This window comes from Silene latifolia, chromosome 2, assembly GCF_048544455.1.
Source record: "Silene latifolia isolate original U9 population chromosome 2, ASM4854445v1, whole genome shotgun sequence".
Lineage (NCBI taxonomy): Eukaryota > Viridiplantae > Streptophyta > Magnoliopsida > Caryophyllales > Caryophyllaceae > Silene > Silene latifolia.
This window is the reverse complement of record NC_133527.1, coordinates 4,638,046-4,661,854: the sequence shown is the minus strand read 5'-3', so window position 1 is coordinate 4,661,854 and position 23,809 is coordinate 4,638,046. Positions and strand designations below refer to the sequence as shown.

Sequence of the window (23,809 nt, the reverse complement as noted above, 5' to 3'; positions counted from 1 at the left end):
TTTTTCTTAGAGGGTAACTCAATTTTTTTTAATCTTATTATTGGTAATCTAATCATACACATTTGATACGTTATAGAAAGTCAGAGTTTAAACTATTTCATGCCATCGTTCAAGTTGTTTACTTCTAATATTGGCATTGTAGGAATTTTTCTCTGCCAAATGTTAAGTAAATGTTAATCTCTGCTTCTTTTTTCCTATTATGATATGTTACTTTTTCCAGAACTATTTTTTTAAAAATAAAAATCAGTTTTTTCCTATGGTTTTTTAAAAATATTTTTTTAAAAATAAAAATCAGAATTAAGACTATTTTATGCCAACGTTGAAGTTTTTTATTTCTAATATTTTCACTGTAGAAATTGTCTCTGCCAAATGTTAAGTAAATGTTAATCTTTACTTCTTTTTCCTATTATAACATGTTGCTTTTTCCTGAAATATTTTAAAAAAAATAAAATCAGTTTTTTCCTAAGGTTAATTTTTGTAAGACAATTATGGATTTGGTTATAATTAATAACCCGAATCTTTTGTAAATCTTTTAAATATTCAAAAAAGTTTTTAAATAAAATTATTTTTGTTACTACACGAGTTTCACTTTAAAATCGAACAACTTAGATTTTTGACAGTATTTTATATTTTTTTTTTGCGTTATAAATATTTCTAAAATAAATATTCTTTATAAAGTTATTTTTCTATTATTATTTTAGTAATTATTAGATCAACTTCTATTAATATTATTTTTCTCATAAATTATTAGATTTACCTCTATTAGGATTATACTTTCTCATAAATTATTAAGAAGAAAAAGCTAGATCTACACCTATTATGATTTCTAAAAAAGTTGGACTCTCTAATATTGCTCGAATAAGTTAACTTATCAATTAGTATGACTAATGAAATTTAAGATATAGTATAAGAATAATGTTTATGTTATTAATATACTATATAATTAGTTACATTGTGTATTTTGAGTATCACCTACTTATATTGGGATAATTTTATTAAAATATTAAGAAATCTACTTTTATTAGGATAATTTTATTTATTTAACTTTTTTCGAAATCTACTTTTGTTAGGAATTCTAAAAAAGTTGGACTCTCTAATATCGCTCGAAAAGTTTCTGCTTTATATATATGTATTGATTAATTAATTTTCTTATCCTTTGCGAGTTCTCACCGTTGACCAACTTCTTTTGATTGATTGATTGACCCCGTGCTATATTATGTACTCCCTAGTCCCTATCCTATAACATACGGAATACTTCATATAGAACATGAGTGAATAAGAAGGTGAGCTTAATAAGAGAAGTTAGCCCAATAATAAAGAGAATTAAAAGCCAAAATAAGATCATAAAAACTTCTGAGAGAGCTCTCTCATTAACATTATTGAGAGATCTCTCAGTTGATGAGGTATGATGGGTGAGCAAATTATTTAATTTATTTTTCCCCTCTAATGTCAAGTGAAAGATGGTTTCTCAGGAGACCTTATAAAATAAAATATGACCGCCACCACCATTACAATCGTCGATTCTTAGGGTAATGGGAATTATGGCTCCATAATTCCTAGTATTTAGTTTAATAATAAATGGTTAGGTAAGGATCTTTTGCTATATCTTAGGTTTTGTTTCGCACGCCACTTCAGGTACCTTATTTGATCAAAGTAACTTATTTATCCACAATTTCAGCTACCTGATTTTTTTGGACGTGTTTAGCATGTAGCTTATTTGGTCAAATAAGGTACCTGAAATGAAATGCTACCTCATGTAGCATTTGGGATTTCAGGTACCTGAAATAAAAATTATTCCATTTTTAACCCCTTTATTCTAAATAATTACTAGTCTTATACCCGTGCAATTTTAAGAAGATTCTTTAAGAATATATATATAAGATAAGTTTTACAATAATTAATTAATTATCTTCTTTTAAAGTTACTTGTTTAAAAAAATAAATCTCTCTATATTTTAATGAATTTTAAATTACACTAAAAATTGAGTTATAAAGTCGTATTTAAATATTTAGAGTTCAATTATAAATTTTATTTGCAATTAACGTAAATAATGGATCAAGGTCAATTGACCAGGTAGTTATTGTAGTACGATATATCCTTTTGTTAGCTAAATTTTAGTTACTACTTTGTCTTAATATTCAAGCGATTTCAGGAAAACTCGACTTACATATCAAACAAAATTATTTGGATGAAAATAAAACAAACAAACTGAATCAGCCAGAATAGTTGCAGAGGCTAAAATATTAAACTTGTTTTTCATTTAGTCAAACTCGTGCAAGGTTAAATGAAAATTTTGATCTGTGAACGTTTTAAATGAAAATTTTGACCCCGTTTTTCATGTAGTACCACTTGTTAATTGGTGAAACGGAATTAAGTGAAGATTATGACCCCGTGCATTTTTAAAACGAAAATTTAGTCTCATGCACTTTTGAAATGAAATTTTGACTTGTGTATTTTTAAAACGAAAATTTAGACCCATGTACGTTTGAAATGAAATTTTGACTTGTGCCCTTTTAAAACGATTTTTTTTTTTTTTTTTTTTGGACGGCTAGACATAGAATAACCTACAACAATGCTCGCTGAGCAAGGGAGTGAGCTATTCTATTAACTCCCTAGGACAGTAACTAAGAGAGCAACAGTGAAAATAAACTATTTCCGACTTAATTTCATTTAAAAGGAAACTAATATCCATATCAAGGAGTTCCGCTCCGATCATCTGAAGCACAAGATTGAGGCAGTCCGTATCCAAGTGGATGTGCAAAATTCCATTCTCCCTAGCCCATCTTAAACCATGAAGCATAGCAATACCTTCCGCCTGAAGGGGAGATGAAGCCATAAAAGGATGTGATCCTTCCTCACATCGTACACCATACATATCCAAAATAAACCAACCCAGCCCCGCACTCCTATCATCCTTCCAGGCCGCATCACACTTCATACGAAAAACAGTATCACAACCCGACTGACCCACAATCCAAAACGGGTAACAGTTTCTACACTTCAGAACCATATCCGTCCCTAGGAGATCCGTCCTATCATTGTCATCCGTAGGGATTACATCCCTCACTTCTGCAGACACCCCAGAATTCATCTTCCATTCCACCGCCTCATGCATACCCTGCACATCCTCAACCACGCTCCTTAGCGCAAGCAAAGGAGAATGGCAATGCTTCCTGAACACCATTTCATTACGACAACACCAAATCCACCACAGAGTAGCCACAAGGGTAAAAATAAGCGATCTGGAATTGTCACATTTAACAAAGTAATTAATCCAATTAATGAACCAAATTCTCACATCAATGTCAATCCCAGCTGAAACTTTCAGGCTAAGCTGACAACCGAACCAAAGGGATTGTGCAAACCTACAGTCCATGAAAAGATGGTTGGCTGTTTCCACCATATTATCAGACGACTGACAAAGGGTGCAGAAGATATTATAGTTCAACTTTCTCTTAAGAAAGCCAATCCCCAAAGGGAGAGCATTTGCCAAAAACTTCCATATAAATAGGCGCCACTTCAAGGAGATCGGCAACTTCCATAATCTACCCTTGCAGAACGACACAATATGGGGATTCATTCGATAAACATCAGTCCTAGTCGAAGATCTACTCAAGTTGGAATCAAGGGCGGCATAATATCCCGTTTTAACCGAATACCTACCACCCTTAGACAGTTTCCAATAGGCAGCATCACAAGTATTTCTCAATGGAATGAATGTTGCATAAATCTTTTTTCTTACATCCACGCCCAAACCGAAATCGAAACACGAAAGATTCCAATCTCTGAAAGCACTTTGCAGCTCCCCCACAAAAAGAGAATTATCAATACGATCATGAAACTGGGAATCAATAAGCTGAGACAAACAATTCCCTTCAATCCACCTATCCTTCCAAACTCTTAACTTAGATGGAAAACCTAATACCTTCCAACCAATATTGGCCATAATAAGCTCCAAACCCCAAAAGAGACTTTTGAGAGCCCAAGAGGAAGTATTAGGAGCCCCACAAAAACTAAGATCAGTCATAGAATCTATAAAACCTAATTTTGGTCCAATAGTTTTACTAATTAAACTATTAGTATCAAAGAAGACCCTCCAAGCAACTTTAGCCACAAGAGCCTGGTTGAAACATATCACATTACGAATACCCAATCCACCTTCATCCACAGGCTTACTCAAAAACTCCTTACTACACCAGTGAACTGCCTTCCTATCCTCAGCACCCCTCCACCAAAAATGCACCATCAAAGACTGTAACTTCGATGCTACACTTACCGGTATACGAAATACCGATAGAGAATAAATAGATAATGAAGAGAGTACCGATCGAATAAGAGTCAATCTCCCAGCAGAGGAAAGAAGAATATTGTTCCATGAGGAAAGTCTCATCTTTGCACTTTCTATGACAAATTGAAAGAACACCTTTTTTGAAGCACCCATAGCCGTTGGGAGGCCCAAATAGTTAGCTAAATCTCTCTTAGGTTTTGATGGGGCATATTCTGCACCGCTGACCAAGTCAACACTTTGAGCAAGGTCAAGGATATCCACAGCAAGGTCAACGACTTAGACAGCCTAGCCGATGAAGCCTATCGGCCTGTCACCTCGGTCTCGGCGTGGCAACCCGCCAGCCGGGACACATATCCGCGTACTCATATCCAAGACCCTCGGCCGGCCTGCCATGGGTCCAGCGGCCGAGGGTAGAACGGTCTTTCCACCTGCTAGCCACTTGGCCACTTGGCCACTACGTGACAAAAGGTGAAAGTCTATAAATACTCCTCAACCTTCATTGAGGAAAGGATCCACAAATTAACCTAAGAATCACTATTCATCTGGTAATATCTTCCTTATCTCTCTACAATACATCCTTAGCCAAGTAACAACAACTTACCCCTCTAAGTTTACTGACTTGAGCGTCGGAGTGAGTACGCTTGGCACAAAGCCAAGCCCTCAGTTCGTTCATTGTTGTAGGAGAGGCCGAGAGGAACGACAGAGACGAAGGATCCAACTCAAGACATCATTCCACAAGCCACGGGTGGTAACAATACTTGCTCTGGAATTACACCCGGAACAATTGGCGCCGTCTGTGGGGAAGACACTAGAAGCTAGTCACATTCATTCCCAAACAAAAAAAACAAACAAAAAAAAAACCCACCCCAAAAGCTAAGAAGATGTCGAAACAACAAGAGGCATTCGTGACTGACGAAACCGAATCCTACCAAGATAACGCCATCCACAATTCCGGAGTTGTGCAACCCTCCACCGGCGGAGAAATCCAACCGGAATTCGGGATGCCGATAATACCAGACACGCCGCCGTCGCACAACTGGTCACCATCATGGGACATGTGGTGGACGTAGCAAAACTGAAGATGCTCCTGGACCTAATTGGTAGTACGCCTGCTCACACTGTCACGCCGACAAGAGCGGCGGAAACCGTCCAGGAGACCAGGGCCCAAAATGTGACCCCAAGAAACTTGGACGGAGCATTAGGAGAAGCTGACCCCGTCAAGACACCGGAGAAGCCCAAAGTGGTCGTGGTAGACCTAAGTCCTTCTCGCACTCGTGAGAAGGCGGCGTCGCCGCGGCACGAACGAGGCACACCTCGGAGGAGCGAAAGAAGCCCAACCCGTCAGAGTTGGAGAAGAAGCCCGACTCACCAGAGTCGGAGGAGAAGTCCTTCTCGCTACGAGGAGAGAAGCCGGACTAGGAATGCGAGGAGCCGATCGCCGCGTGTCGCTCGACATGTGGTCGACGGCCCCTCGGCGCCACGTCCTAGATACCCGGTCGACTAAGTGAAGTTACCACCTATAGCATACAAAGGAGAAGGTGACCCAACCGACCACGTCGAGGCTTACGAGTCTCACATGTCGGTATGGGAGCAACCCGATGAGGTTTGGTGTCGAGTCTTCCCAACGACACCGCACGGGATGGCGCGAGTTGGTACAAGGGGCTACCCGACGGGTCGGTATCGTTACGCCGATCCGAAGGACACGTTCCTAGCCCGGTATTCGCAACGGGGAGGAGGGCCGTGGAGACATCAGACCTCCTGACTATCAGACAGGAGGGAGGCGAGTCCCTCCGAAGTTATGTAAAGAGGTTCGACGCCAAGGTTCAAGCAAATTCGTGAGTGAGCAATGAACGGCGACCTTCGCGGCGATGAAAGGCCTCCCAAGGAGAGACCTAAAAACGAGCTCATCAAAAGCGGCGGCCCGACCTTGGACGCCGCCAGAAATTGGCCGATCAAGCCATTAAAGTGGAGGACTATCACAAAACCTGGGTAGGCCCTAGCGAGGCCGAACCCTCGAAAAGCGAGCGCGGGAGGACAACCCGGATGAAGGACGCCGTGACAACATTCGGTCACGGTCTGGTGAAAGACGCCGAGACAATAATCGGTCACGGTCTGGGGAAAGACGCCGTGACAATAATAGGTCACGGTCTGATAAACCTGCCAGGAAACAGGACTCGACGGGCGCCGGGTGGAGTTCGGGAACGTACCGCCAGAGGCGGTATAATGATAAAACCCCCCTCGTCGTATCGGCCGCCGAGGTCTTCGCCCTGAGCAAAAACGAGGGCCAGAAGTGGGAAAGGCCCCCCAAGCCGAAGGGAGACGGTGACGCGAGCCAGTACTGTGAGTACCACGGCCACACCGGTCACCTTACTGACAACTGCCGGCATCTGAAGAATGCCATTGAAGAACTGATCCGGAAGGGAAGCCTCGGCAAGTACGTTGCCAAAGGCCAAAAGACTGACGCCGGCAGTTCAGATAAGAAATCCGTCTTCGAACGGATATGAGTGATCCATGTCGTCATCGGGGGCAACGAGAACGGAGGGTCCGCTCATTGGCACAAACGACACCTGAACGAGCTATATCAGGCCATCAACTTTGTGCCCAACACAGCGACCCCCGCTTCCAACATCCCCGATATGACTATTGGAAGGAAGGACTACGAAGGAGTCATCGCTCCTCACAGCGACCCACTTGTGGTCAATTTGGACATATCCAACCACCTGGTCAAGAGGTGCCTGATTGACACAGGCGCCTACACGAACATCATGTTCAGGGAGTGCTTCCTCAGCCTCGGTCTGAAAGTCAAGGACTTAAGCCCCTGCACCAACCCATTATACAGCTTCTCTGGGGCCGGCCTGGTACCACTGGGGTCAGTCAGACTGCCGGTGATGTTCGGCGAAGGGAATGCGGCTAAGAATGTCCTAGCTGAGTTCGTGGTCATTGACGGCTCGTCCGCCTACAACGTTCTCATAGGCCGAGTCACTCTGAGCGAGGCCGACGCAGTGATGTCCATCCGGGCCCTAACACTGATGTATGTCTCGGACCGGGGGGAAGCGCATAAGCTCGTCTCCAAGGACGAGAAGGACGAGGTGGTCAACGTCCAGATAGCTGCCAGAGGATGCAACATGCAATCCCTCAAAGTGGCAAAGAAGTCGGAGAAAGGGAAGAGTCCATCCTTACAACAGGAGGGCGACCTCATGGATGCAACTAGCGGCTGACTGGGAAGGTGTGCCTTAGATGAGCCATTAGGACGCTGGTAATCTCGGGAAAACTTTGTATAGCGGCGGAGGTGTCCAAAATAGCTGTGGGCACTCCAACGCATATTTATACCTAATGAAAAATCGTCCAAATCTTCCATCAAAATGTCCATTTTCCCCATAAGTCGCCGGCAAAAAGCAGACGCCAGCTCACACTGTCACATCGACAAGAGCGGCAGTCACTATCAAGAAGCAGGCGCCGTCGCAGTCACCCCAAGTAGTAGACGCCACGGCAGTCACCCCAAGAGGTGGACGCCATCGCAGTCACTCTCATCATCAAGAAATAGACGCCATCTCACACTGTCACATCGACAAGAGCGGCAGTCACTATCAAGAAGTAGGCGCCGTCGCAGTCACCCCAAGTAGTAGACGCCACGGCAGTCACCCCAAGAGGTGGACGCCGTCGCAGTCACTCCAAGTGGTAGACGCCACGGCAGTCATCATCAAGAAATAGACGCCAGCTCACACTGTCACATCGACAAGAGCGGCAGTCACTATCAAGAAGCAGGCGCCGTCGCAGTCACCCCCAAGTAGTAGACGCCACGGCAGTCACCCCAAGAGGTGGACGCCGTCGCAGTCACTCCAAGTGGTAGACGCCACGGCGATCATCATCAAGAAATAGACGCCGACTCACTTTGTCACATCGACAAGAGCGGCAGTCACTATCAAGAAGCAGGCGCCGTCGCAGTCACCCCAAGTAGTAGACGCCACGGCAGTCACCCCAAGAGGTGGACGCCGTCGCAGTCACTCCAAGTGGTAGACGCCACGGCAGTCATCATCAAGAAATAGACGCCAGCTCACACTGTCAAATCGACAAGAGCGGCAATCACTATCAAGAAGCAGGCGTCGTCGCAGTCACACCAAGTAGTAGACGCCACGGCAGTCACCCCAAGAGGTGGACGCCGTCGCAGTCACTCCAAGTGGTAGACGCCACGGCAGTCATCATCAAGAAATAGACGCCACCACACCTTTGTCACATCGACAAGAGCGGCGATCACTATCAAGAAGCGGCGCCGTCGCAGTCACCCCAAGTAGTAGACGCCACGGCAGTCACCCCAAGAGGTGGACGCCGTCGCAGTCACTCCAAGTGGTAGACGCCACGGCAGTCATCATCAAGAAATAGGCGCCAGCTCACACTGTCACATCGACAAGAGCGGCAATCACTATCAAGAAGCAGGCGCCGTCGCAGTCACCCCAAGTAGTAGACGCCACGACAGTCACCCCAAGAGGTGGACGCCGTCGCAGTCACTCCAAGTGGTAGACGCCACGGCAGTCATCATCAAGAAATAGACGCCAGCTCACACTGTCACACCGACAAGAGCGGCAGTCTCCATAAAGAAGCAAACAACGCGACGGTCACGACCAGCGCAGTCGATACTCGCTAAAGCGATCGAAATGCCTTGGAAGCGGTAAACGCAATTGAGATACACACTCTAAACTGCCTCGGCCAAGCCGAGGCGGAAACAAAAGAGACGCTCAATCAATAACGTAAGAAGACAACTCGGACGAAGACGAGAAAAGACCTCGGCCAAGCCAGAGGCAAAGTAAAAACGCTAAGAACAGTTGAGACCCTCGACTATTAGCACAAGGAAAAGAAATGAGGTAAAGACCTCGGCCAAGCCGGAGGCAGAAGAAACGAACTCTTATTAAAAATGATCACATTTTACAAGCGAGGAGAATACGGACGACGGCCGTCCCCATAGGGATGAGCCAAAACACAACTTACCGAAGTTGTACAAAATACAGAGAAGTTACAAATATGTCATTTAGAGCGCCAAAAGATAGCAGGGAGGAAGCTATCCGAAACGCCGGGTGAGCCTGGTGACAACCGCCCGCCTCCCTATGCCTATTGCTGCTTGCCATCAGCAGCAATTGCAGCATCCTCTTCAATGGGCAACCCGGTAGTTTTCCTAGCAGCCTCAGCTTCAGCAGCCTCAGCTTTAGCCTCAGCAGCATCAGCTGCCCTCATTCTCTCGGCTTCCTCCTTGGCCGCCTTAGCCTTCTCAGCAAGGGCTGCCTTCTCCGCGGCCACCTCTTCCTCCTGCTTCACCCTCACTGCCTCCTTGGCCTTCTCCGCCACGGCCTTCTCCTTAGCTTCGAGCTTGTCGTCAAACAGCTCGTCAAATTTGCCCCACGGAAAGGAACCGGCAAGAGGGAAGAGCTCCTCAATCACTTCCCTGGCAGCTTCTTCGGCCAGGTCCCGGAATTCGGTGCACATGTTGGGGAGCATGACGGTTTGGAGCATCTCAATGTCCTCCTCCTTTTGTCTAATAATGGCCTCCTTGCTCCGAATCACCTTCCCCTGGATCTGATGCATGCCCCTGAATTCATTCCTCTGCTGAAAATAAAGGTCGGCGTGCCTCTGAACAAGGTCACACTTCTCCAGCAGCTTTACAACTTCGGCCGCAGCAGCCTCGGCCTTGGCTCTCTCAGCAAGGACCTCCTTTTCAGCGTCCTCCCTGAGTTTTCTCTCAGCCAAGAGCGCTTTCTCAGCATCTCCCCTAAGCCTCTGCTCATTAAGGAGATCCAGCTTCGCCTTCACGGCCACCTTCTTAGTGGCATCAAGCTCAAGAGCGGATTGAGCCACGGCCTTCTCCTGCTCTATAATACGAGCACCGGTCAGCTCGTTCCACCTCGCCAGCTTCTCGATCAACCTCGCGCTTTCCGCTACAAGCTGGGAGGGGGTAACCTTCTGGGATGAAGAATTAGCGGTGACGTCTCAATCACCGGCCTGCAGTCGGGAGGGGGAAACCTTCTGGGATGAAGAGTCAATGGTGGCGTTATGATCGCCAGCCTGCGCGGGGTTCTCCTCCGCTTGCTGCTCAATAAAAGCGACGGCCGACAGCGGCTGATCTGCAAAAATTTAACGAAAGCATCAGTATCAACATGCATAGACATGCCAGGGAGCCTGTCATCAGCAGCGCCTGATGAACCGGCCAAACCTGAGCCGCAGGATAGATCAGTACCATGCTTGGCCTTCTTCGCCAGAGGACGCATTTCCTCGCCAGCAGAAGAAGCAACGGCAGCGGCAGAGGCTGTCTCTTTTCTCTTACGGACAAGGGGAGACCCCTCCTCATCGGAGTCCTCCCCATTGGTGATATCAACAATCTCCACCGTCTCCTTCCGAGCAGGAACAATGGGAGGTGGAACTGATGTCGACACCCTCGCCGCCGAAGACTTTGTTTTTCGCGTATGACGCGTCATGCTACTAACAACCTTCGCCTGAGCCTCCACCGCATTCAAGCTTTTCAGCTGCTGATCCATGAGATCATTCGGCGACGTCCTGCGGTCATGGGTTAGAGCCTTGGGATGCAAGTTAGCAACGGTTTTATCTTTGTGCGGCCCATTCTCGGAGGATATCCTCGAGCAGTCCGGTCCAAAGTGGTCTGCGAAGGAAACAAAGCAAGAGTTAAGTAGAAGAAATGAATCGAATTTCGAGAAACAGGAACATTGAGAGCGGTGATGGGCCTCACACCGACCCCACTCACTCTGTGCTAGGGCCGGTATGAGGCCGACATGGCAGAGCGGCTCATCCTGAAGGATAATCTGCGTTGGGGGAATCCATCTTTTCGGCACCCCACTCTTGTCCGCCTCAAAGAGCCTCATCGCCAGCTTCTCATCCTCCTTAAGAGGCACCTTGCTGGCATCCATCTTGAGCTTTTTCCGGGCAACCCATCTGTCGTGCTCCGCCTTAGTCTCACACAGCAAATTAACTTGGTGCTGAAAGGAGCGGGGCAGCGGATAGTCATCCGGCACCTTAACGTACACCCACCGATCTTTCCAGTCCTTGCAAGAAGTAAGTTTGTCAACAGAGACATAACCCTGCTCCGTTTGCACACTATACCATCCGACGCGGCCAGAGATTGAGGGCCGGAGATGATGAAGCCGGCGGAATAAATTCACCGTTGGGGCCTCTCCCTTGAAGAGACAAAGCCAGACAAAGCCGACTATGGTCCTCATAGCCAACGGGTGCAGTTGGGCAACAGCAACGTTCATGGCCCTAATGATGGCCATAACGTACTCATTCAGCGGAAACCGGAGCCCATACTCCAAGTGCCGCATGTATACGCCGGTGTAGCCCGGTGGAGGGCAACAGACGGCCTGACCCTCCTCAGGGATAACAATTTTGTATCCCCTGCCAAAGAAAAAATGGCCCTCGAAAAATTTCTCGCCGGAACAACTGGCGAACTTATGGGTCCAAGCACGGTCAAGGCGGACCTTACAGGCGTCGCCGTGATCCATAACGTACCGCCTCCCCTCATTAGGACGAGCCCTTTCAGCATCATCACCAAAATCGTCTGCGTCATCATCAACATCATCGTCATCCTCCCATTCCTTTGAGGATCAACTTCGGGAGAAGGGGACCTAGGACCCCCAAACCTTATCGGGATGGCATCTAGTATCCCCTCCCCATCAAGACGCGACGGGGAACCCCCCGGCGCAGAAGTGCTAGTCCCAGCGTCAGCAGAAGACATGATAGCAATGATTATTTAACAAAATAAGAAGTGAGGAAATGTGTGTGTTTACCTTGAAGAAAAACACTCGCCGGAGTAACAACTCTGAAAATTAGAAGACAAAGAAGCCCTTGAAAGTTTAGAGAGAAGAAAATTTTGGAGAGAATGAAATTGGTGGTCAATTTCACGGAACAACTGCCCTATTTATAGGGAAAAGCCCATGAAGAAGGACCAATCAGAGAACAGCCCATGAAGCGCCAGCCAATCAGCAAAAAGACGCGTGTCAGACATGCAACCATGGAATGTCAATCGTTGCAACAGTTGAACGTCAATCAATGCAACAGTGACCAAGCGTCTTCAACACGCCCATTCACATCTCTTCGCCTATTCATCTTCCTCAAACAAATTCCTAGGTATATGCTCTCCGCCGGCCACATGATCAACCAAGCTACATAGCACCGGCCGGGGACAATCAAAAACAACCGGCACTCTCAACCCTGGTCTCGGCCAGCGTCACTTTCTCTTCCACATCGGATGTCCTTTAAACATCCATGCGGAGGGGGGATATATATGGTACGGCCTAAAAAGAATGATGCCGAGGTAGAAGAAGCCGATGCGGAATAAATTTTTCAAATAATTACTTGCGCAGAATATACGCTCAACATACATCGAAGCCCATACCACGGCATAGACTACGCTGGGGGGCAAATTGATGGGGCATATTCTGCACCGCTGACCAAGTCAACACTTTGAGCAAGGTCAAGGATATCCACAGCAAGGTCAACGACTTAGACAGCCTAGCCGATGAAGCCTATCGGCCTGTCACCTCGGTCTCGGCGTGGCAACCCGCCAGCCGGGACACATATCCGCGTACTCATATCCAAGACCCTCGGCCGGCCTGCCATGGGTCCAGCGGCCGAGGGTAGAACGGTCTTTCCACCTGCTAACCACTTGGCCACTTGGCCACTACGTGACAAAAGGTGAAAGTCTATAAATACTCCTCAACCTTCATTGAGGAAAGGATCCACAAATTAACCTAAGAATCACTATTCATCTGGTAATATCTTCCTTATCTCTCTACAATACATCCTTAGCCAAGTAACAACAACTTACCCCTCTAAGTTTACTGACTTGAGCGTCGGAGTGAGTACGCTTGGCACAAAGCCAAGCCCTCAGTTCGTTCATTGTTGCAGGAGAGGCCGAGAGGAACGACAGAGACGAAGGATCCAACTCAAGACATCATTCCACAAGCCACGGGTGGTAACAATACTTGCTCTGGAATTATACCCGGAACAGGTTTAATAGCAAGTTTCGAGAGGCAATTCTGAACCGTAGAGAGCGAACAGCTCGGGCTGAAAAGAATAGAGGATTTATCCTTGTTAAGACGTTGTCCCGACGCAATGCAGTACCCATCAATGATGCTCACAAGAAAGTCCATATTTTCAAATCCCCCACGTATGAAAAATAACGAATCATCCGCAAAAAGCAGATGAGAGATTTCCGGACTCCTCTTACGCACCTTAACCCCTCTCAAACACTTAGACTCCTGTGCATACACAACCATTTGTGATAAAACCTCCGTGCATAAAGCAAAAATATACGGTGACAACGGGTCCCCTTGTCGAATACCACAGGATGGTTCAAACCTTTCCATCGAAGCCCCATTGATGAGAATTTCAAAAGTGACAGACTCAATACAATTCATAATCACATACCATAGTCATAGGAAGATTCAGCTTATGCAAAACCCCTCGAATAAAGTTCCACTTCAATCTATCATATGCCTTGCTCATATCAGCCTTCAGCGCTAACATACCATGTTTCCCATATTTATTATTGTTAATTACTTTGAATAATTCCTGAGCAATCACAATATTATCAGCGATACTTCTCCCCGGAACAAAGGCATTCTGAAAAGGGCCAACTAACTTATCCATAACATTCTTAAGTTTATTAGAAATGCACTTCGTCACAATTTTCATGATGACATTACAAAGACTAATCGGTTGAAATTCCTCCACCCTCTCCGGACAATCATTTTTAGGAACAAGGACGATAAAAGTTTTATTAAACTCTTTACAAACCCCCCTCCGTTGAGAATAAATAAGGCCCCTTTCACCACATCATCCTTAACCACCGCCCAATATTTTTGATAAAAAGCGGCAGGTATACCATCCGGACCCGGAGACTTCAACGGACCCAACTGAAAGACTGCCTTACGCACCTCACCCTTACTGTAGTCACGACCAAGCACTAGTTTTTCCTGATCAGAAATTTGCAGTTTCAGATTGTCCAATAAGTAACCATGTGCACTCATATAATGCTCGAAATTTTCTTGTTGTTGATCACAATTATAAATAGACTTCAAATGATTAAGAAATAATCCTCCAATCTCTTTTAAATCAAAGGTCCACTCATTCTAATTCTTCTTAATACCCAGAATTGTATTCGCACCAGACCGACCTTTCACCCAATTAAAGAAATACTTGGTACAAATATCACCTTCACATTGCCACTTTATCTTAGCCCTCTGTTTCCAGTAAATTCCAGCAGCTTTTGAAAACTCCATTAAATTCTTATGACAAGAGATATACTTGTCACAATCTCCACCATTTTCAATCTCATAAAGTTGACATTCAAGTTCCTTATCAAACTCACTCCACTTTAGACCCCATTCATCCTTCTTATTGCAAGCCCAAATTCTTAATGCATTCTTAACACGACGCAATTTTCCACAGAGAGCATTTGCATCATCCCCTCTATCCTTCCAACACCAATTCTGTTTCACAATAACACCACATTCCTCATAGTTAAAACACCAAGCTTCCAACCTATACACTTTCCTCTTCATCGGCATAGTCATATTAGTATCAATGATAATGGGTGCATGGTCCGAAATTTGAATTGGTAAATGTTTAATAAAAGTATTTGGAAAAAAAGACATCCAATCCGCAGAGGCATAACCCTTATCAATTCTTTCATAAATGCGTTGCGATGACTCTCTATTATTACACCAAGTAAACTTAGGCCCCTTAAATGGAATGTCCATTAGACAATTCTTATTCTTCCAATAAGTAAAAAGATCCGCCCCCCTAATTCCTTGGCTACTACCACCCATTTTATCAGATGAAAATTCCACCTGATTAAAATCACCAAAAAGCAAGAAAGGCTTATCAAGTCTCGCCAATTGTTGATCAAACATATCCCATACCACACTCCTTCCAGCATGATTTGGGTCACCATACACACAACACAAGTACCAAATACTTCCCATACATTGATTAACCACTAGAATAATAAGATTACAACTAATAAAAACACACTTAAGTTTACTACTGGGTTTCCATCCCACCCATAGCCCCCCTTTTGTCCCATCTGCATCACAACCAACAGAACATTGAAAGCCCAAGGGGCGCAAAAGTACATCCACAGACCTAACACTACACTTCGTTTCAGAAAGAAATGCAAAGTCTAAATTATTGTTAGCCCTACATAGTGCTCTTATTTTTTGAATTGCAGGGGCGAGCACGTCATTCAAACCCCTACAATTCCAGGTCATCCCTTTCATGGAGAAGAAGGAGGTTGTGACGGACCAACCTCCGCAACACCCATATCCGCATCTTCATCAGACGACGAATCAGAAAGCACAACATTATCAACAGTCATTTTAAAACCCACAAAAGCTTCAAATTTTGACGGCGGTGGTTTTTCAGAAGAGAATGAAAACCCCTTACTCTTAGGCCTACAAGAACCAGAAGACTGTAAAAGCCCAGACCTCAGAGCAGGAGACTCCACAGTCCACACCCCATACAGTACACTGCTTCTTTTGAATATTAATCAGAAACTTTCGTGCATCATCCAACATAGCCCATCTTTCCTTTGGAACATCAATAAAGGCAGGCTCAGAATTAGCCCTTCTCTTACGGGAATTCCTGCTTCCAGAAACTCCAGAGTCAGCAGGAGACAGCATCAGGCAAGACTCAGAATGAGCCCTGATCATACATTCAACACGCGGCCTTGGGGACAAATGCACACCTGACTCCTCAGCTAGAACATCCACAGAAGTTGACCCACCACCATCTACACCCAAATCAAACTTTGCACCATTATGAACTGACCCACTACCCATAACCACATCACAGCTTACACGTTCAACCGGAGACACCTGTCTCCCCACATTATTTTGAAGGAGACGATTAAGCTCATCCACATCCAGACTATAAGAAGAATTTGTAGCCTCAATATCCACAAACACCGACGAGTCAGCAGATGAATCAGAAGACTCCCTCGTACTTAGGACACCAGTAGGTTAGACCCATGCACTTTTGAAATAAAATTTTGACTTGTGCATTTTGATAACGAAAATTTAGACCCATGTACTTTTGAAATGAAATTTTGACCCGTTTCACCAATTAACAAGTGGTGAACTAAATTTCATTACAAATTCATAATGCACCGAAAAGGTGGGGGCACCAATCGTTGGTTGGCGCAGTGGTAGCATGAGGCTGCGCTTGGTAGGGAGGTCTGCGGATCGATCTCCCACAACTGCGGTTGGGAGGGGTTTAAATACCATGATTTTTGGACACGCCCCGAAATCCGGATTAGTCGGCCCAATGTGGTTTGGATTACCGGATGGTTTAGACAAAAAAAAAATGATATAAGGCAAAACCGGCCCAAATGTTTTTGGTTTGGTCTAGTCCAAGATCAAATGTTTTAGAATCGGTCTTACGCCCACCTTCATTTTCGGTCTTCGATTAGGTCCTTCGGGTCTTGAACCAATGCTCCGCTTAAGAGTTTGAGTTAGGGGTGTTCATTGGTCCGGGACCGGACCGGACCGGACCAAACTCTCTGGACCGAAGACCAAATAAGGGTTAAGAGGTGGACCGAGGACCGGACCATATTAATATTGGTCCGGTCCGGTCTGGATCACAAAAACACGTGGACCGGACCGGACCGGACCAAATGGACCAAATATTATTGTCATTGACATGTTTTACCATATAAAACTAGAACTCGAGAAGTTCGTTATGATCAAAATAAACAACATTATTTTCTTACGAGATTTAACTACATAATTACACATCTTATAATACGTGTAAACAAAGTAGAAAATAAAATCAATAATATTACAAATGTAAAATTTCTTTTATTACATAACTTCGGTCAATGGTCCGGTCCGCGGTCCATTCGGGTTGGTCTAGGACCGGACCGAAGACCAAAGTAGAGTAAATAGGTGGACCGTGGACCGGACCAAACAAAATTCGGTCCGGTCTGGTCCGGACCAAATGGTCCGGTTCGGTCTGATCTTTGGTCCGGACCACTGAGTGAACAGCCCTAGTTTGAGTCATTTAGACTCGGGTGAGTTATGAACTTTTGTTCACTATACTTGAGAAGTATTTTAATCAAACGTTAGTATAAAACCGGGTTTAATAGACGGGACGGCTCTTCGAAAGCTCAGAGCCTACGGCACACTATATTATCGGACCACCCAAAAAATCCATCTACACACAAAATAAGCCAAACTTTCTGCTGCATAAAATCTGGTTAATTTCCAACATAAATTGGACCTCCATGAATTCGGTAATGAAGCTTCTCTTCTACTCATACTCCATTTACGTTCTCTCTTTCGCCTCGTAACACTTTCCAGTTAAAATTCCGTTAATTTTTATTATTAGTTTAATATGCATGCCAACTGTTTGTCGAAATGCCTGACTGGATATTTGAGTTTTTTTGTTTGATATGGTTACTATGTTGTCACTCTTTGATGTTTTCAGCTTGATTATGAAGATTTTACCTTTTGCTTATTTAAATTTGATAACTTTTTCGTCGGGTTTTCCCCCAAATTTGTTCTCGGCCTGGCAAACGGGTCAGTCAGGTTGGGTCAACTTGGGTCGGGTCAGTTTGGAGGTGTCATACATTTGGGACAGTTCAGGTCAGGTCAGGTTATTTCGGGTTTTGGGTTTGTTTCATGTATGTTGTTTGAGGTCATTCTGTTCTATGGACTCGTACCTCTGTATTGTTGTTTGAGGTCATTCTTTTCTAGTAGTCTTAAACTCTTAATCAACTTGTTTAAATTATGTACTTTCTCCGGTTCAGAAATACCCGTCCCTTTTGTATTGATGTGAGAGTTAACAAGTAAGAGTTGAAACTCCCACGCGTGTTTCTTTCTGTTTCATATACCTCATGACAATACAAAACAGACAAATAATGATATTGCAATACGTATTTCTTAATTTATGTATGTATATGATACGGAAACTACTTGTGAATTGGAGAGAGTATGTTGTTGTACTGCTTCAAATATTTTAGTACATGGTGTTGATTTGGCTCAGAGGTAGTTCCTGTTTGTTGGGTTTTCAGGCTTGCACCTCCGTGATTCTGATAGGTTTTTTCTGGTTACTTTAAGGGTTTCTGTTTGGTTGTAAAAATTGAATGCCTATTAACTCAAGTTTGATTATTATCTTTGCTAGATGGGGTTTGGAATATAATTTGCATGCTGCTACCCGGGACAACATAGCATTGTTTTTTTATGTGTAGTTAAGAGCTGGGTGTAGTCCTGATAACTCTGTAAGTCATTCTTCGACAAATGCTACAGACACTGAATATGGCATTGTGTCCGCCTGTCTTGTTAACGCAAAAAGGAAGGCCCTTGCTTGGTGAAAAATCGGAATTTATGACCCCCGGTGTAGACAGTATGTGTAGAAATGAAAAGGTTTCTGTATGTATGAGGAGATTTAGAAAATTGTCCCTTACCATATGTTATTCAGCTCCATTGCGTGTACGAGACCGTTCTTTAGATAGGCATGTGGTAAAACAAAACAAAATCAGGTTTGTGCAAAAGCTTAGGACTTTACTCCTTTCAAAACCTAAACATTTCATGTCCATTCACATTCTATCGAAATGTCGCTCCTACCTGTGTTTAGAGAAGCCTCGATCCATGGTCTCTATGATCCAACGCTATCCTACCATTTTTGAGCTCTTCTACATTCCATATCCCCAAACGCCATTGAATGCAACTAAAACATCATCCCAACTTTGTGTGCGTCTAACCCCTGCGGCAGAAGCTCTTTCCACCCGGGAAGCTTACCTCAAGTCAATTGCTTCTACGGCTCTAGCCACCAAGCTTCAAAAGCTTCTCATGTTATCCCCTCATAGGAGGCTTGTTTTGTCTAAGCTTGTCCACTTGGGCCCTGATTTTGGCCTTCCTGTCAATTTTAGGTCCCGTCTTTGCTTTGAACATCCTGATAAATTTAAGATCGTTGACACGTCCTATGGCCGGGCACTTGAACTTGTTTCATGGAATGATGACTTAGCAATCCCAAAAGTAAAGATAAGAAATCAGACATGGGATTTGATAGTTGATCGTCCGTCGAAGTTCAAGCTGGTTAAACTTAGAAAAGGCATGACCGTGAAGCGACGCCATCATGACTTTTTGATCAAATTTGAGGAACTGCCAGATATCTGTCCGTATAGATCATCTTTTGAGGATTTTCCAAAAAATTCTCTGGAGGCAGAAAAGAGGGCTTGCAACGTAGTGAGGGAGATTTTGGGGATGACAACGGAGAAGAGGACTTTGATTGACCATTTGACGCATTTTAGAAAGGATTTTGGGCTACCTAATAAATTAAGGGGGATGTTGTTCAGGCACCCAGAGTTATTCTATGTGTGTTTGAAAGGGCAAAGACACTCGGTATTCTTAGTGGAGGCATATGATGATAATGGTGACCTAATCCAGCATGAAGAACCTCTTGCGATGAAAGAGCAACTGCTGGCATTGGTCAGGGAAGGGAAGAGAATTAGGCGAGAAAAAAAGTGGGCCCTAAAAAATGATGATACAATGCGTATTGAGTATCCTGTGACTATTTTTGAACATGAAATGGAGCCTTATCAGGTTGACGAAGATGATGCATTAGAAGATCTGTTTGACCCTTCTGATTTTGAATCTTATGATGAAGACAGTGATGATGAGTATAATCCGACAGTGCATATGAATGATGAAAGTCAGTTCTGGAGTTCAGAAGTTTCTGGAACTCCTCATCGTAAAGCTGGTGAATATTCTGACCGCTGGTAGAGTGGTAGCAATGTATGTTAATGCTGTACAGTTCACCTAGAAAAAGATCAATGGAAAGGAAAGAAATGAGTAAGGTTATTGTTCTTGTTTAATGTTTTATAGCTGTTCTTGTATGTTTTATATGCTGTACATGTCTGTTTTAAGTTCCAAGGGCAAGAAGAAGGAGGCACAATTTTAAATTAGCAGACAGCCAATATCAATGCAATGTTCGTAAGTCGTAACTCAGAGATCATTATTTTATGTTTTCGACACATTATGGGTAAGGTTTTGAGCATCTAGCTCCCCTTACCTCAGCAAAGGCGGGAGCCTTATTCTTGCTCTCATAACCTAAAACATTAATACATGCTCTTATATGTTTCCTTACACTACAGAATTGCCATGTGCTTAAATTCTGCTAAGCCACTTGATACTGACTCAAGAGTAAGATCATTACTTGGCCCATTGTTAGAGGCTTAGAGCCAGTTCTTGCCCCCTTGTACAATTAGGATCTGTTTTAGTGAATTCTCTGTGGTGGAATTTTTTTTTTTTTTTTTTTTTTTTTTTTTTTTTATTTGCATCCATATTTTCAAAATGTTTCAAGTTGATAGTCGTGCATGGGGTTATATTTCGGAGCATAGTGGAAGGTCCCTTCTAGCTTTGGAGGAGTTCTGTAGTTATGCTCCAAAAACAAGCTGGCTTCTGATGACCGCACACTAATAGAGCTACTGTGTGGACAGATACGGGTCATACATCTTTCTGATAATCAAGTAATATAACTTCACTAGCTAGCTTAGTTGACATCCGCTTGTGGAACTCTATTCCTCCCGCCCCCCTCCCTCTCCTGTTTTTGTTCAGCTGTTCGGCCTGTGATGCAGCCTTGTTGTGTATTGGTTTCATGCTTGTGGTTGTCGCAGCAATATAACCTGGGGATTGTGTTTCTCCATGATAGCTCTTTGGCATTTAAGGATGTATTCCCAGTCTCCCCTTGCTCTTTGTTCTCTTAGAAGCTTATATTGCTTGCAGGCTATTAACCTCGATGCCCATGCATTGGCCTACATTTTGAAATTACGGAGAATAATGAAAGGTTCCTTCTAGCTTTGGAGGAATCTGTAGTTTATACTCCAAAAACAACTTGGCTTCTGATGACCGCACACTAATAGAACTACTGTGTGGACAGATACGGGTCAAACATCTTTCTAATAATCAGGTCGTGTAAGGTGTAACTTCCACTAGCTAACTTAGTCGACATCAGCTCATCAGCCACCCTACAAATTTCCTATGTTACACTTTGTGCAGTTTTTATTAGGGCAGGTGTTGGAAAATCCGTTTTTATTATTATTCTGGTCTTTTATGCAGCATGTTGTACATGAGTTACATTCTTGTGGTTGCACCAGTATACCCTGGGGATTGTGCTTCTCCAGACTAGCTCTATATGGATTTGAAGGTCGCGCTTCTCTTGTTCTCGGTTCTCTTGGAAGCTTGTTTTTCTTGCAGGATCAATTTATCGCATTATTCTCTAGTTTTCTTTTTGAAACTAGTTGCAGTCTGCAGACACGGCTCCGAGCTTGGATCTGTGGAAGATTTTCCTTTTTTTGCAATAACATGGAAATCTTCAGCTTCAGTCTTGCTCAGAATCAATGCGAGAAATGCAAATAAAGGTACCAAGCAGAGGACGCGCTTCCTCAAAGCAAGGGATTACATTACTAATTTAGTACTCAGTATTATTTAGCCCCCTAGCTTCAAATTCTAGCTTTGCTACCGCTTGATATCCTTCGTCGAGGTTTGATCACAGTAAAGCGTTGGTGGCGTCAAGCCACTGCAGCCCTCGTGTGAGCCGACCAGCCTGCTATGCATTTGTCTCATGTTTCGACTTTCCTTTGAATAAAATAACATGTTCTTAGGTATACTTGACTATTGGGTGTATCATGTTATCGTACACCGAACCAATAAGAATATTGAAATTGAGAGCAATTAATAACTAAGCTGACTGAAATGAAGGAAACTTCTGGCTTGGTGTAGTATTTTCTCTTTCACATACGGTTTTTACAATCTATGTTCTCCGGATTACTAAGAGCTGAATCCGTGATCCGACATGATTGCTGATAGTAATATGCTATCATGGGTAGCAATAATCATTTATCACAAATGAAGATCTCAGTTTCACTTGGTACAAATTTGTTATTTGTGCAATGTATTAAATCATTAAATCATCACTCCCTTCGTGGGTTCAATTTTCCAGAAAAGATTGCGTAATGAGTTTGGCTTCTTCTTCCAATTAAAAGGTGTTTAGATTTCTCTATTTCATTACCTCTATTTTCTTATGTTTCTTTTCGGTAGTCTAAGTTTTATTCTGAAACGATATAACGGTTATATGCTCAAATAATGGATGGAGTCGTGAAGGTCAAAATACAGTCCCCTATTCCTTTTAGAAGATCAGTTATTAGTCTCCCTTAAGATGGATTTGTATCCGTCTTAACATTAAAACAGAGTAAGTGTAAGTTCTAAAGTCTGAACTCCTATTAAAGTGTTCTTTTCTATTACTAGTTATAAAAAAGAGTGTCCTATCTACATACTACTCGTAAATTTAGAGGTGATTTAATGCGGGCTTAGGTTGGCCTTGATCCGGGCTTATGTTAAATTTTCGTCCCACGAACAAGCGGGTTAATGGATTGAGCCTTTGTAATTTTCTTAAAATGCTTTGTCCATATCCATTTATTTTGTGTGGCGAATGACCAGATTAATAGACGAGATGATTCATAAACAACTCTCCTAGTAATGAATAGTAATATGATTCTCTGAGTTTTGCTTAGTTGCTTATATACTACTCCTACAGCCACTATTAAAGACTTGAATTGAATATGCAAGAAGATGATCATCCAAAGTCAAAATGCTCTTATCCAATCCCAATACGTACTTGATCTAGTTGACTTTCCATAAGTCAATCACCCAAGTCAACCACCAATGTCAGAATGTCAACAAACCTTTATAAGGCGTTCCCTAGTTACATGGAGATTGACCATGGTAAAAAAAATTGTATAGTATTATTGGTTTTAACGGGTGTACAACATGTTATTTAGAGAAAAAAAAAACTTGTAAGAGATTCTTTCAGTAATTATGGTAAAAACAAGTTTGTTAATTAATTTTTCATGATATAATCATGCAGTCCTTTCTCTAATTAACATATGAGCGTGTATTTTAAGGGCACGCGTTAAAAAAAACATACGAAGCAGTATTATTTACCTGCCTTTTGTCCTTTTCATATTTGATAGGTATAACTACATATGTATGTCGTCAAAGAAGTTAACAAAATTAAAATTGTTATCCTCTAGACTTTACTGTGATTGTATTATTTTAATCGATATTAGGTGTTTCAAGTTTTATGTTCGATAAATGCTGGACATTGTATTATTGTAATATAGAGTCATATAAGAAATATAAGAAATATTTAAAATAGAATGATAGAATAATATTTAACATGGTTTATAAAAAGGGTCTTACAAATTTCAATATCAAATTATAAAATCACGACAAAACATAAGATATAACCAATCTTTATATTTTGACTAAGTACCTTCAGCCTTATAGACTATAGTTCATTAGTTCGTTTATACTTCATATAATTTACATTTCTTTTTTTTTTTGGTTAAAACATTTGTTTTTGTAAATATAAGTTTTTTGTTCTTACTACGAGAAACTAACTTCTCTTTCAATGTCTCTAAAATTTATGAGTAAGTATTATAAAATGTATACTCATATCGAA

At 43.1% G+C, this 23,809-nt stretch overlaps 1 protein-coding gene across 3 annotated transcripts; it reads left to right on the top strand.

Annotated features, from left to right (window-relative positions):
• Window positions 1-17,441: 17,441 nt before the first annotated feature.
• Window positions 17,442-22,037, top strand: LOC141642076 (protein WHAT'S THIS FACTOR 1 homolog, chloroplastic). 3 transcript variants are annotated; one of them, XR_012543172.1, is made up of 3 exons: window positions 17,442-17,579; window positions 18,470-20,139; window positions 21,406-22,037. XR_012543172.1 is itself a non-coding variant. In XM_074450761.1 (2 exons), the coding sequence occupies exon 2, from the start codon at window positions 18,586-18,588 to the stop codon at window positions 20,068-20,070; it is 1,485 nt and encodes a 494-aa protein (XP_074306862.1). In that variant the 5' UTR covers window positions 17,442-17,579; window positions 18,470-18,585; the 3' UTR covers window positions 20,071-20,291. The 3 variants fall into 3 exon arrangements, 1 of the variants encoding a protein (XP_074306862.1); XR_012543171.1 differs by having other exon boundaries at window positions 18,470-20,144; XM_074450761.1 differs by lacking the exon at window positions 21,406-22,037 and having other exon boundaries at window positions 18,470-20,291.
• The last annotated feature ends 1,772 nt before the right edge of the window (window positions 22,038-23,809 follow it).